The 14,822-nt window shown below is 43.0% G+C and overlaps 2 protein-coding genes across 5 annotated transcripts in view; one reads left to right on the top strand and one right to left on the bottom strand.

Moving 5' to 3' along the window:
* The first annotated feature begins 104 nt into the window (after window positions 1–104).
* Window positions 105–8,045, top strand: FUZ (fuzzy planar cell polarity protein). 2 transcript variants are annotated; one of them, XM_063300915.1, is made up of 11 exons: window positions 121–349; window positions 871–992; window positions 2,867–2,951; window positions 3,719–3,787; window positions 4,255–4,359; window positions 5,691–5,888; window positions 5,972–6,067; window positions 6,581–6,687; window positions 6,859–6,929; window positions 7,077–7,178; window positions 7,531–8,045. In XM_063300915.1, exons 1-11 carry the CDS (start codon window positions 248–250, stop codon window positions 7,734–7,736), a joined length of 1,263 nt encoding a protein of 420 aa, XP_063156985.1. In that variant the 5' UTR covers window positions 121–247; the 3' UTR covers window positions 7,737–8,045. The 2 variants fall into 2 exon arrangements, with proteins under 2 accessions (XP_063156986.1, XP_063156985.1); XM_063300916.1 differs by lacking the exon at window positions 871–992 and having other exon boundaries at window positions 105–349.
* A 1,464-nt stretch (window positions 8,046–9,509) lies between these two features.
* AP2A1 (adaptor related protein complex 2 subunit alpha 1) overlaps window positions 9,510–14,822 on the bottom strand; it is a 33,959-nt gene continuing 28,646 nt past the window's right edge. For all 3 annotated transcript variants that reach the window (XM_063300912.1, XM_063300913.1, XM_063300914.1), the window contains 6 exons: window positions 12,902–12,990; window positions 12,660–12,784; window positions 11,951–12,067; window positions 11,536–11,605; window positions 10,952–11,086; window positions 9,510–10,692 (listed from right to left, as the gene is read on the bottom strand). In XM_063300912.1, the coding sequence (XP_063156982.1) occupies window positions 10,615–10,692; window positions 10,952–11,086; window positions 11,536–11,605; window positions 11,951–12,067; window positions 12,660–12,784; window positions 12,902–12,990 (614 nt within the window). In that variant the 3' untranslated portion in view covers window positions 9,510–10,614. The remainder of the gene's footprint in view (window positions 10,693–10,951; window positions 11,087–11,535; window positions 11,606–11,950; window positions 12,068–12,659; window positions 12,785–12,901; window positions 12,991–14,822) is intronic.

Here is a 14,822-nt window from a genome sequence, read left to right as displayed (position 1 = left end):
AACGAACCTTCTTTGCGTGGGAGGGAGCAAAGAAGGAAAGAACCAATCATGCAAGGGCACCTGTTACCATGGCATCGGCTCTGCTTACATCCCGGCATGCTGTGGGTTGCTCAATATGGCGGCAATGAGTCGGGCGAGTAGAAATGTGGTGGATATTAGGCAGACGGAATAGAAAGAACGGGGTCTTGCATTCGGTGAAGTTGCTCCTGCCGCCAGGCCAGTGTGGAAAAAGGCTCCCAGTCTCAAGATGTGGGAGGAGCCGGGGAATTCCGTTACTTTGTTGTGCCTTACGGCCAGTAGCGGAGTGCCCTTATACTGTAGGAGCCGGGGAGGGTCTACCAAGCAGCAGGTGAGAGGTTTCCGGCCCGCTTTTCGTTCCACGTGATCAAGGAATTACCAAGGAGAAAACCCTACCCCCACCAACACAGGCAGGGCAAGCTACTGTATATAAACAGGGAGCAAACCCCACACTCAGTCGCACTGATAATTTTACCTAGTTGGGTAGCAATAAGCTCCTTTCTTATTGTCATAAGATTTATTGGATCAGCAGTAGGAGTATAAATCTGATTTTTAAAAATTAGAGCTTTTAAATTTAGCATGCCCAAAGAAACAAAAAGTTCAGAAGTAGTAAAAATGCTAGCTACCCAGGTTATGAAGATGGGCAAAGAATGATTATATACTTGGTTTGGTAAGGGCTCTGCCATAGTCCATTTTGGTAAAAGATCTCTGTTAAGAAAAGTGAGGGGAAAAACTGCTAAATACTTTGGAAAATAGTTTTCAGTTTAAATAGATAATTCAATTGTCTGGCGCTATATTGTAGCTTCATATCCTGCATGAATATTATACTAATGCTTATCTCTTCTTCCCCAGTTACCCTTTTCGGTAATTGGCTCCCTGAATGGGGTTCATATGTTTGGCTCCAATTTAGATGTCCAGCTGATAGCAGCCCGTACAGAGAATACTCATGTGGTATGGAAAGTGTTTCACAATAGGTATGCAGAATCAAGCATATGCATGCCCCCTACTGCCATATTTCCAGCAGGTGGTCGGTGTCTTTAGTGGGCATTTAATGAATATAAACTGTTTTGTTACAAGAATTAAGGATCTTTAAGATTTTATATGTTTATATGTTTAGTCCTTAGCATTTATATGTTTAGTCCTTAGCATCAGTAATTTTAGAATACCAAGAACTTCAATGCTTCAGTAATTGCACGCGGTGATATATGGAACCTTTTGCTAGTAGTCAGAATGCTAGGTATCTTTATCCAGTGCAGATCAACTGTTTTTAATAGACCCTGGTGCTTCTGATTTCCTGAGTTTCCCTTAGTATGAAGTGTTGTAGCCCTCTCCGTGCCAATTCAGATTCTTGAAGGAGAAAATTGTGTGTTACGCAATTAAATATGCTTCTGTGAATCTGTGTTGTAGTTTTTGCTGATTTCCCATTGGCTGTTGAGAAACATGGAATTATGTGGTATACTAACACGTGATCCTAATAGTACTTATTATTCATTTTCTGGAAAACAGCTTGGCTATTACATAATCATTTACTTCTGCCTGTGTTGAATAAACTGTAAACTAATCAAAACATAGATGTACAAATACCCACAAGTGAGTTTTGTCTTCTGTATTTGGAAGTCCCACTTATTCCTGATATAAGATTGGGCCTGTACTTATACAAGCAGGCATTCTAACAAATATTGGTATTATTGTAACTTTTACTGCATAATAAGACAGTGTAGAAAAAGGTTTTCTTTCATTCCTCAGGATTGCTTAGGTTTAGGGAGGTTCACTTTGCTATTTCTTTCACCAGAGGGCAATGATTTCAATCTAGGAGGAGTCAGAAAATCATTTTAAGAAACTTGTGCTTTTTCCATGCCTCTCAAGATATGTGATCCATTCTGTGTGATCTTGTTAGGCCTTCCTTTTATGGCTTCTGACATCTGCTAAACTGGAATGGCCAAAATGAAAAAGAGCTGGAAACAAGAGAAAAGTAAAAAAGGGGCCTTATTTCATTGGGGTTTGAACTCCTCTACTTCTCTTAATCTTCAAAATGCATTTTATATGTACAGAAATTCTTCTGGCTATTTCAGCTTAACATAGCAAATTATTAGGCCACACCAGTCTTTTTTATTCATCTTTTCGGCTAAATAAACACAGGTAAATAAATTCTAAGTTCCTAGACTTCCAGTGTTCATGGATACATAATGTAAAAGGGGGAAAAGGTTGGGAGGCAGGAAGGAAACAGTAAACTGAGGTACAAGTTCTTATTTATTTATTATCCCGCCTTTATTATTTTTACAAATAGCTCAAGGTGGGGAACATACTTAATACTCCTTCCTCCTCCTATTTTCTGCACAACCACCACCCTGTGAGGTGAGTTGGGCCGAGACAGAGTGACTGGCCCAAAGTCACCCAGCTGGTTTTCATGCCTAAGGCGGGACTAGAACTCACGGTCTCCTGGTTTCTAGCCTGGAGCCTTAACCACTAGACCAAACTGGCCCTCTGCATGTACATTTACAGAGTTGTTATAAAACAGTTCAGGGAGTGGAAGGAAAAGTAAATAATTTCTAACAGAATTGTCCTCTTTCCTGTGGCAATATTCATAAAAAGCAGATTCTACTGACTGGTCATTCCTCTTGAGTTGAGGGTGTTCCTAGAAATCACCAATCTCCTGCAGCTATCTTCTCTTTTGTTAGTGATTTTCTCATTAAGAAGTTCCAGTAAGCTTTGGAGGAATATTGAATTTCCTCTACATAATTTGAAAACCTGCAAAACATGGGAATGATACTTCCTTCTCTATCTGTTGCAAACATTTTACGCTCAGTCACTCCATTTCTTCAATTTCTCTTTTGTTTGTTGTTCCCAGCATCACCCTCATTGTCCTGTCCTCAGAAGAAGACGCCAGTGACTTCAGTCTTGGAAGGCTTCTTGAGAATGTTTTTAGTGCCATGGTGAGTGATCGAAAGTGACCACCATAAAGGAAACTGGAAGACACCCCCAGTCCATTGGGCAGATAAATAATTCCAAGGGAAGCAGTTGAGTGGAGTTATTTTACACGTGCATATATGTGTGCGCACACACACACTTAAAAATCCTATGAGCTTACTTGTATAAACTAGATTGTTTTCATTATGGGGAATTAAATGGTGATGTCTCTGGAGCTTTTTTTTTTTTTCCAGTGATATAGAGGAACAGTAAACCTATTTTTTACAGGTAAAATCTGTAGGATTAAGATAAGTATGAAAAAGTCTTTCTTCCTGTGCTCTATTGTCCCCTCTAAACTATTTCCCAAGGACTCATTTCTCAGGTGCTTTTCTGTCTCTCCTGTTCAACTTTTGATGTCAACTGTATTATTTAACCCAGCACCGCATTTTACCTATACTTATTCACTTTCAGTTAACATGGTATATAGTAAAGTACTGGAGATTTTGTTTGGATGCATGTGTGGAATCTCTTCCAAGGCGTACTCATAGATGAAGTAGAGATCCTGGCCTGGATCATAATTGTGTCTGTCCGGCAGTTATAGATACATATAATTTGAGGAAACACAATGCATGTATGATACTGGAGAACAGAAAATTCCTGGTTTTTACAGTGTGCATAGTTAGATAGCCGTATCAAGCTAGAACGATTTTGCAAGAACCCGCTGCTGTGCTTCTTTCTCAGAGGGGATAACCAGAAGTTCTGCTTCTAAATGGCATCATGTATTTTAATACAGGTGCTAGTATTGGGCCTGGAGGAACTAACAAATGTTCGCAACATTGAACGCCTCAAAAAGGATCTAAAGGTAATGTCTGACCTAACTGTTGCTAGAATCTTGGAGAGAGGAGTAGGTGTAGATCATATTAGGAAAAGGGAGGTAAGAATGTGGGCTGCAGGGGAACTTTTACTTGGGACTTAACAAAGGATTCCAGCTTCATTTTTTGGAAATGTTTGTTTGTCTTTTTCCCCTCACAGTCTCTTTGGTCAGTTGAGAGACTTCTTGCTGCTGTTGCTTTTGTATCAAATCTTAAATAGAGGAACATTTTTGCCTACTCTTTGCCTTTAGAACCACCCGCCTTTAGTATGAGGCAGAATGTCTTTTACAGGCATGCAGGACTGTATTACATCAAGAATTTGCTAGCAGTGGAAGTTGGACAGTGAATTAGTGGTAGCAGATTTTTCTTTCTGTTCACTTCAATGCCTAATAAACTAAACGTTTGGTATAATATTTTCATCCTTGGTAATTTAAATATTTCTTTCATAATTCTCTAGTCATGTTATAAACTGATTGACAGTTTCCTGGAGCCAGGCAAAAGCTGTGCTGACCTGACGCAGTGTGTGGAATGCACTGTGATGCCCTCCAGAGCAATTCTGCAGGTGAGGCCATCTAATTTACCCCTCCTCCTTCAGCAGGTCTCAACATATGGTCTTTCAGTCTGGGATTTTGGAAGTTGATGGAGTCTGGAAAAATAGATCTATGAGCATCTTCTCCATCATAACTTAGAAATGTGGAGGACTTCAGATCTGAAGCTTTAAATCAGGCATCGACATGCATGTTGCACCTGTTGCTGCCACCTTAAAGAAGCAACATCTTCTCTGGACTCGTGCAGTAGCTGTTCAATCCCAGGAAAATATAAGCGGATGTAAAGGGAGCGTTAACGGTGCACCTGTGCCCACTCTAAAGTCCTTTGTTGCATCTCACCTGTGCTTTCTTTTATTCTGTCACTACAGAGCAAACCCACAAAGACATCACTTCTGTAAGGAGGTGCTGACTGAAATGGTGTGTGTGCCCACACCCAATCCAAAGTTTCATTGAGACATAGGATACAAAGTGCTGCACATTCCTGCTGAAGTGCATGTGCTCCTCTTGCTTTGCCTTCACTATACTGTTGTCTGTGGTATTTTATTTTTTGCTTATCCTCCAGGCATCCTCCTGCTATCATCTGTTTGTATTCATCTGTATCTCTTAATGGATACTGAGAGTTGCAAACTGACAGATAAGGCTAAGTTGGAGAAGAAATTTCTAAAGGAGAAGCCTCCTATTCTGGAAAAAAATTTTTTTTTGAGAGGTGGAATGTAGCCATCTCTAACAAAAATGCAGCAGGTCCATGGCTGTTCGTAATCACTACTCTGGTATTGCTGGGGATAGTCCTGGCAGCACTGGGCAGTGTACAACCAGTACTGACTCAAGATACCTGTCTGAAGATACATAACTACCTTCGCTTTGCTATTTGAAGGACCCAGTCTCATCTTTCTAGAGTTGAGTTCTGTAAGTGGACTAGCCCTTCAATTTATTCCAGAACTACAAGTTACAAAGGTGTTCATTCCTCTTTGCCTGCCTCTCCCCCGCACTCTCTTTGTATTACTGAAGCAAATGAAGAATTGTCTGTCTACCAAAAACTGGCTAGATTTCTAGCATTAGCAGGAAATAGTGTTTTGCTGTACATATTTCTTTCCCTTCCGAAATAGACGAGGAGTCAAGATAATTTGAAACTAGATGGAAAGCTGAGGAGTGAAGTGGATAAAATATAGTAAGAGGTAGAAGGAACTGTCCACTTAGTATGTGCTGCATCCAAACAATTTATAACAACATGGCCTGGCTTACTGCTACCATTTCTGTCAATGCTTTTAATTGTTCTAACTTGTATCCATTACTTGTGCATGTGTATGGACAAATCTTAGTGCTGTTTTGTTCTTTCCTGACCCAGGAATGTTTAGAAGCCTTTGCCTCTGCTGCAGAATCCCGGTTTGGTTGCCTGCTTGTGGGGGGTCGTGTCCTGTGTGCAACTGAACAGTGGTGGCAGCTTGCAGCCCCAGAGGCCATGCTGCTGGTGTGGCTGATACGCTCCCTTCCTCCACATACTTCCCGCGATCTGCCTGTTTACCTTCCCCAAGGCAGTCCCACGGTGAGCAGGTCACAGATTTGAGGAGAAAGTGGGGATGTGTAAGTCCACATTTCTGATTTTTCCCTGTCCCTTTGTTCCAGTAGGTTCCCCACCGTTTCCTGACTTTTCAGCTGGTGCCTGATTTGGAAGTAGTGCTGCTCTGTGGACCTAATCCCTCCTTACAGTGCCTGGCTGATGAGGTGAAAGTGCTGTGTCCCGAAGTTGTCTGATCTCTTTGTCTAGAAAAGAGCAGTTTGTCAACCTTCCGTTGATCCCCTCCCTAAAATGCATCTGGAACTGATCCATCTACTGGTTAAATTTACTGCTCTATCTGTTGTCCGTTGCTGACTTGCATGGGGGACTTAATGAAGGAGGCATGCTGAAAGTCAGTAGTGTGCAGCTACTGCAGATTAATGGCCACAATGCAGCCTCCCAAACTACTGTGGGGAGGGATATAACATTTTTTACTTCACTTTGGGGATTTTAAGGATGGGAATGGGAACAGTTTGTTTCAGGGAGGCTTTTGCTCCCACCCCCACCCTTTGAAGTCCAGAGAACTCAAAAATCAACAATATTGGCCGTTTGCTGCTGAATTTCAGTGGCATGATCTCTGAGTGCTGGGGTTGCCAACAAGGTATATAAATAGCAAGACTCCTGTTGATCCATGGAGTTGGGGCCAAATGTCTCTTGCAAGCTTTTCTTTCTTTCTGTAGCTAGTGAAGCAGTTTTGGCAACCACTGCTGGATCTGCTGAAGGCAACTGCCAGAGGCCCTGCTAGATGCCTACCTCCTGGTATTGTGCTTTCCCCTGGTATCCTGGGGTGAGTCTTACATTTCTGGGATGTCCAAGAAACCAATTTCCTTTAGGATGTGAGTTCAGTGTTCGTTTGTTATACCGCTTTCCATCCTCTTTCCAAAGTCTCCTCTGGCATTTGGGGTAGCACTTTTACCATTCTGTTCCCAGAAGTAAGCCATGGGCTCTTCTTTTGCAGGATACTGCTAATTAATCAAGACCAAAAGAAAAGTCTCTTTACAGTGCATCCTCATGGGGCTTCAACTGAAGGTACAGCTCATGCATTCTTGTACTAGGAGAGGACTAATCAGGAACCCCTGCTATTTTAGAAATTATGAAAATCGTAAACACTGACTGTTTATGCCATATAAAAGGGTGGCCTACTAAAATCTCACTGTGGTCCCTCCCTTCTTATAGGATCTGAAATGTCCATGAAGAATCGGCTCTGTGCCCTCCGTTCTTTCTATGCTTTAGCGATTTCCTTATACTTTCCTTGTGAGAAGCAAGAAGAAAACACAGGTACGTTCCCACCTGTTGAGAAAAATATTTGCACACTGAGCTTTTAACATATGACTATTCATGTAAATCGGAAGAATTCCTGTGTGACCAGAAGAATCAATAGGTACTGAGATATTGCCCAGTTTGTGCTTGTATTGCACATGCACGTATTAGGTGGCCATATAAATTCTTTAATAAATAAAACTAAAATAATTGAAAGGTGGTTTCCTTTTTGAAGTAAATAGCACCAATCAGCATTCTTTAGTGCCTTACGGTACATGCCACAATTGACCTTGTTGTCGGAGTGCTTTGGAGCACTTATACCAAACTCGAGAAGTTCCCATAGAACATAATCGCATTGCCTTTTCTCCAGTCCCTCTGCAGGAGGATTTCCATGCTGGTTTTTCCCACTGTCCTCAGCACTGTTACACGGTCTACACTACGCACAAAGCCTACGCTATCCACGGGAGGCAGCGCCAGCTCTTCCTGGTCTTGAAGTCTGATGTGCCTACCTTTGCTTTACGATCCTTGGCAGTCAGCACACTACAGGCTCTCACAGCTGAGGATCCAGCCTTTTGAGTTGATCTTGCTGAACTGTGATGAAATTCGGGGTGGTGAGCTGAAGCCCCTCAGTGTGGCTAGAATGACATTTTTTCAACCAAATTTTGTGGTGAAGTTTTCTCTGTGCAAATGACGATTAGGCTGCAGAGGAGCCCGACTTTGTGGGAGCACTTTCAGAAACAAGAGAAACTTAGTAATTCAGTGCAATTCCATTCTTCTTCCATCCTCTTACATAAGTAGGAGACAGTAGGGCTAGCAACGGCTGCAAGTGATGACTAGTTTTGTCTTTGGTTTCTACTCTCCATTTGTTTAACAACAACGCTGGTAGAAATTTTGTCTATACATTATGCACTAATAAAGGTGCTAGGACTGGTTTTAGCCACAGCCATGGCGTGATTACATAAAATTCATCAATTGATCCGGAACTACACTGTGACCGTTAGAGCTACTGAACCCCTTCCTTTTGGAATACAGTTCAGCATAGGAACTACCTCTCATGCATTCACCTATAAATGGAAGGTGCAGCTCTGTGCGTGGATCAGTGGGGGGAGGAAGAGAGTTGGTGTTAACTGAAATTGGTAGGCCCCCCTCCCTCATTTACAGCCAGCTGTTTATAGCACTATGCATTTGTTTCTGTCATTGTTTCATTAGGACATGCAAGGAGCAAGGAGCCTTGATCATACACAAGTATTTTTTTCCTTACTTTGTAACTGGAAGTGTATTGAGTAGGGCCATTTCAGTCTACATACCGTGAAACGTTCTCAAGTTTTGAGGGAGTTAAGCCAACCAAGCCAGGAGTCCAGATGCACAGGTGGGACTCTCATTTGCATCTTCCCTTCTATATCTTGGACACTGAAGTGTGTGGGGGGGGGAGAGTCACCATAGGGGGGGGGAGAGTCACCACAGTGAGGTGCAGCTTTTTCAAGGACCTTGGTCATGAGGAAGGCACTTACCTGTTTATGTTGGCCTTAGCTGTTGGAGATCTCAAAGGGGAAAGTGGAGTTTTGCAAAGACTTCTTTCTACACCTAGGCAGGAACATAACTGGGAATATAGAAGTGCTGTATTCCACTCTCTTAATTGTTACACTTTTTAAAACCATATCTCCTGGTGGGAGTAGGAAAAGCACCAGGCCTTTCATGATGCTTTCCTCCACTACAGGTAGTCCTCACGACAGTAATTGGGACAACAATTTCCATCGCTAAGCAACACAGTTGTAAAGCACAATGTCGTGTGACTGCATAGCTTAGTGACAGAAATCCCGGCACTTCCGGTTGCTGTTGTTAAGCGAATCCCATGCTGTTGTTAAGTGAGAACACCACGTGGTCACCACTTGCGACCTCCTGCCAGCTTCCCATTGACTTTACTTGTAGGAAGCTGGCAAAGAAGGTCACAAATGGTGATCATGTGACTGTGGGACACTGCAACGTTGTAAGTATGAGGACCGGTCATGAGTGCCACTCATCAGTGCTGTCGTAAGGTTCAGTGGTCTATAAGCAAGGGCCACCTGCATAGGAAGACATTCTTCTGCATACATATTTGCCTTTCTCTGTGCAAAGGAAGACAGAGTAAGCTTCTATGCTTCTCACCACATGGAGAAAGCAATCCTGGGGCAAGGCTTTGGTCTAGTGAGGCTAAGGTCTGAAGTTTATATGTAACTAATTCCATACAACATAGCTGAACGTCCTACTGCAAATGCTAGGGCCAGACACACTGAAAATATAGTGCATAGCATGGGACTCCTCTCCATCCATTTCCTCCCTGTCCATATATAAAGAGCACTATACAACAAATCAGCCAGCGGTATGGGGGTGACCCAGCCTGGCTTGATTCTGGCTCTCCCCCACCCTCACGGTTTTATTAGAGTCACATGGAGATAGATACAGGCATTCAAAACCCAGATAAACTAAGATGCGCTAGATAACACCTACACAGCAGAGTAACATGGAGCCCGGGCCAGCATGGGAAGCTGGGACACCCCCAACTAGCATGATCTGAACCCTCCCCCTCCCTTTTCCAAAATGCGTGGAGGGCAACATTCCAGAGTCCATCTCCCAAACTCTTGCACCTGCTTGAGGCACCCCTTCCTGGGAATTGAAGAGATGGTGAGAGGAGGCAGAAAAAGCCTCTTTTCCTCTCCACCTTCATGTAGTTTTCCGTTTAGAGCCAAGGAAAGAGGCAGGTTTGCTGTCAAAATTACTTTCCCACAAATACACGCAACTGTAACACTGGAATGGTCCATAGCAAAGGATAGGGAGAATTTACACCCCCATCCCTGGGGGAAACACACAAGGCAAAGAAACACAAAACAACCACCTACAAGAATTTCCCCCTGCTCTCCATACACCCACGTAATCCTGTTCCTTCCCCCCAGCCAGCTCAAGGGGAGCCAGGGAAGCTGTCCCCTTCCTCAGCAGAAAGGAGAAAGTCCATGGGTGGGAAAGTAAAGGTACATATTGTAAACAAAACTAAAATGCCAGTCTAAATCATATAAAGTAGTGGTGGTGGGGGAATTAAGACCACAAATTTCAGCCTCATCCCAAGTTAGAATGGACCAGCTTGGAGCATGGGAGAGCAGCTAGCTTTCTTCCAAATGCTGCCCTTCTGCCCAAGGGGATGATTACTGCTGGAAGAATGCCCTGCACCAACACCTATCATCCCTCCCCCTCCCCAATTTGACTTTGTCCAACCAAGGGTCCATAGTTTTGCTCCCCCTTTGCTTATCCCCCTTGGTGCTGGCCCGGGCTAGGCAATGAGAACACAGAGGTTATCACAACAACAGGCAGGGAGCAGTACAGTCTTTCTGGAGGCCCCTGGTTTGGAGAGAAGTGGGAAGAGATGGACAGAGGCATCTAGTGCGCAGGAATGGCCTCCCCTTCCTCTGGTGTGGCAGGTGCCTCAGAACTGCTGAGAGAGCAGCTCACAAAGGTGCTTTGAAACAGACTCCTTGCTGGTACGGAGGGTCAGCCGGTACATCTGCAGGAAGGACGAAGGAAAGCAGGTTAAAATAAAGAGCTCAAACAGTATGTCGCTCTAGTTGTCCACAGACAGTTTGGGGCTTTGGTAAGCCTTCAGCTTTTCCCCTTCTTAGGTTTTATCTATAATTCCTGCCATTTCCCCAGAGTGCCGAGAAGACTGAGTTTTCCAAGTTTTTTGCTTTTTATTTCCACGCCCACCTGTATGCCAGAATTCAGGCTTTCAGTCCTAGAGGTCTCAGGAGCCCCTGCTTCCTCACCTGTGCCTGAGCATTGGGTTCCAGTCGCAGCAAGCATCCAACCTGCAGTGCTTTTGTCTGGATGATCCCAGCTCCTACATAGTTATCAGGGTTTGGATCCACCTTCTCCAAGAGCGCACTGCCAAAACCTAACAGCTGTAGGGGGAACAGAATGGAGCTTTATTGAGTTTACGCAATCACTGGAGAGGGTCTCACTGCAAATTATGTTCCTCTTAGAAAGCTAATAATGGGAAAAAGATACCTGCAAAACTTTCAGAAGTCTGCATCACAGACATTTATACAATGGCTGTCTCCTCTAGCTTGATGTTATACCATATTTCATAGGAAAAAAATCTGGTGTTCAGTGAAGAAATCAACAGTCCTAAATATATTACACTGATATTCCCAAACTAGTGCTAAACAATTAAAAGAAAAGTGTTCCATAATCGCACGATCCACAATTGCAAGATCCAAAGCTTTTATCTTAGCTCATCTGATCAACTACTAGACACATTCTAATCTGAAATTAAAATCATTGTGCATTAATTATCCTGAATAAACAAAAGCCTGAAACACTCTTTCATAGGCATCTCAAAGCAGCTCACCTTTGCCTTTGTCACTTCTGAATCCATGGGGTGGTTTGCCTTGAAGATTTTCTGAGCTTCCTGCTGTGGCCTACAGAAGAGAATCAGATCAGTGATTCTCACCCTACCTTTTTGTTATCCATCCTCCTATTTCATGCTTTCTACACCTCAACCACACGTGGTGACAGAACCATTCTCTTCGTCATTGTGGCAATTTTAAAATGCAAAGATAAAATACAAAAGAAGAAGAAAGGAAGGCAGAACTCTTTGCCAAGATCACGTGCATTCTTATTTACTGATCATTCTGCTGCAGAGTTCTAAATACTCCCCCCCCACCAAAAAAACAAACCTCACTTCTTGTCCCCTCCTCTCACAAATACATAAACTATCATTTATGAGTCCTCATTTCCAAATGCTTCATATTGTGCAAACTTACAAGCTAAGTTGTTTCCAGCGCTGGAAAAAGTCCTGCGACTGCATCTCTGTTGCCTGGAAAAACTTGTTGATGGTGATAGGCAATTTGAGAGTGAGATTCTGCAACGTCCCACCATAGCTATCAGAAATGAGAAGTGAGGACAGACAGACCCATGAGGTGGCATTATTTAATAACAATACTGACAACTTTAAAAGGGGGATAAAGGCAAGAAGGATGAGGTTATCAGTAGCTACTGGCCACATTCATTTCCTAGGATCAGAGGCCCCTGACCACCAAGAGTGGAAGCAGATTCTTGGGCTTGTTTCCTGTTGGGAGCTTCCTGGAATATTGGCCAGTCTAAGCATATTTTGTAAGAATTAGCAGAAGCATGGTGTAAAAAGGTGAATTCATGGGGAATAGAAGACTTTTGCAAAACACAACTCAAGGAAATGTGGGAGAATAGGGATGAAGCAAAGCAAATGTCTGTCAAGGCAAGGAGTAAGATGTAAAGAAGTGATTATAGGAAGCACTGCTTGTTGAGCTTTGTCCATAATGCTGAGGGCTAGAATCCCAGCCTTGCCAGCTTTTCAGACAGATTCTGACTCTCAGCATTCCCATCCCCTGCACAAGGACATAGGTGGCTATGCAGGAATGCCTTTGATTATTCAAACTGTAGAAATTCCTTCTCCCTTAGAACTGAAGGTTAGGCTGAGATGTCAGGCAACGATACCGGAATTTGATGTTGATGAGGGGGGCCTCGGTGAAGTCGCTCAGGCATTCAATGTTTAGGACCTGTTGAACCTGAGCCCCTCCCTCCACCAGTGGCTCCACTGCTTTCGTCTGAATGTTGAGCTGTGAGCTGGGCTAAGGAAAAGGTCACCACGCTGCTGAGGAGTACACAAACAGAAAACCCGAGGGCTTGAAAACCACTCCACTTCTTCCCTCTACTAGCATCGTTCGCAAAAGGATATGGCTCTGCAGGTCACCAGAATAGCTGACTGTAGGGGTGAAACTCTGGAACTGGACGGATGTTTTGTTCCCGTAGAAAAGGTACATACGGCCTGGAAGGGTGGAAATGTATTACGGGATGGCCTTGGCCCATTCTTCCTTGCATTATGCCCTAGCTTATTTAATCACAAGTGCCTGAATTCAGACAATACAGTCTGGAGTTGGTATTGCAGTGTCTATGATACTACCAATTGGCAATCAGTGAATCCCCAAACCAAAAGTAAGTTTAAAAAATTAAATGAGATCGGTGTGATTCTGAGGGACTGCTAAATATTTCACCAAAAAAAATCTCATTATTCTGAGATTTTACCCATTATTTAAAGTTTATTTGGTGCCATCAAAGATTGCTGATTGCTGTGCTCAGTGATAAACTATAATTTACAAACCAAAATGGCTAGGTTAATTCAAGTAGGTCACATAAACTATATTACAGTTTATATAATTTGTGAATTCAGTCACATCTGGCTGGTGTTAAGACTGGAAAGAATACATCCTCATAATCCATCCAAACTAGGGGTCTGCCATCCTCTCCCCCACATCTCTCTGTGCTATATACCCTCATTTCTATTTGCCAGTTTCTTCCTTCACTTTCTCTCTCTCTTGCCAAAGATTATCCAATTTAGCTAAAGTTTTATTTTTCCAGCCCCATGCTACACAATTGCTGGGTCCACACAATATGCAGAAACAGGACAGTTAAAGACCATGGAGTTGCAAAACCCACTAAGCCACAAAAAGCTTAGAAGCCTATTGGGCTTCATTCATTTTTGCTTCTTGTAGCTTTGTAAGTTGTGTGAACCAGCCTGTTTGGTTCCTGTTCAATATATTGTGCAAATCCAAAAAATGGGTTAATTCAGTATCTTGATTAAGTGTGCTTGTGCAAGTAATGGGCACTGACATTAATGGCCAGAAAGCTGCTTTGTATTCAAAATACTACATGCAGAATATGAAACCTTCCTGTCCTTAGTGGACTGTAAGTGAAGTATCTGATAAGGTAAAACACAATAGTGTTGATTTTAAAAATCCATTCTGTTTTTTGAAACAAGATAGGGTGTGTTTTGAGAGGTGGTAGAAGGGCTGCAAAGACCAGACCTAACAATGGGCAAGGAGCCGCTGTACCTTTTTAAAATGGGAAAATATTGGGGTGCTTAGAAGTACTGAGGGACTGCCTCTCCCCAATTATATCTACCCATCCCATTATATCCAGCAGAAGGGGCATGCTGGGGTCCAGTCAGCTAAGGAGCTTCATTTGGCAGGACCCAGAAAGAGAGTCTTTTCTGCTGTGGCACTCACCCTCTGGAACATCAGTTTCCCCCAAGGTGAGAGTGGTCCTAACCCTACTGGCCTTCCAGAAGGCCCTCAAAACTTGGATGTGCCATCAGGCTTGGGGATCCCCGGGAAGTGTGGAGCTCATTAAATGGTTGCACTGTGTATAAGTTTAGACTGCACTCTCCCCTGTCTTTTATTACTGTAGTTTTTAAACTGCTTTTAATTGGTTTTAATGGTTGAATTTTGTGATGGTTAGTTTTAATTGTGTACACCACCCAGAGTCACATGCAAGTGAGATGGGCGGCCACATAAATTCAATCAAACAATCAATAAAAATATTTCTAATGGCAGTTACAGGACTATCCCATAAGAGACAACTATAGGGAGTACAGAAGATTTTCTTTCGTTACATTTATACCCAAGAAGCCCATATTAGACTCAAATAATGTAACAATTCCAAAGTCATCAGTCAGCTTCATGGCTGAGTAGGGACTAGAAACTGTGTATCCCAAAATCAGTCCACCTCATACTGGCTCCTCACAGAAATGCTATGGTGAGACCAGTACATTCCACCCTACAACTTCAGTACCATCCACCCAACCCCACAAGTCTTCCAGTC

The sequence above is a fragment of the Candoia aspera genome, chromosome 4 (assembly GCF_035149785.1).
Source record: "Candoia aspera isolate rCanAsp1 chromosome 4, rCanAsp1.hap2, whole genome shotgun sequence".
Taxonomy (NCBI): domain Eukaryota; kingdom Metazoa; phylum Chordata; class Lepidosauria; order Squamata; family Boidae; genus Candoia; species Candoia aspera.
The sequence above is the reverse complement of the archived record's forward strand: the minus strand, read 5'-3'. Positions and strand labels throughout refer to the sequence as shown.

Coding starts and splice junctions, on each gene's coding strand:
- FUZ (XM_063300915.1), top strand. CDS start 248: ATGTGGGAGGAGCCGGGGAATTCCGTTACTTTGTTGTGCCTTACGGCC. Junction 993..2,866: donor TGGAAAGTGTTTCACAATAG/GTATGCAGAATC, acceptor TGTTGTTCCCAG/CATCACCCTCATTGTCCTGT. Junction 4,360..5,690: donor CCTCCAGAGCAATTCTGCAG/GTGAGGCCATCT, acceptor TTCCTGACCCAG/GAATGTTTAGAAGCCTTTGC.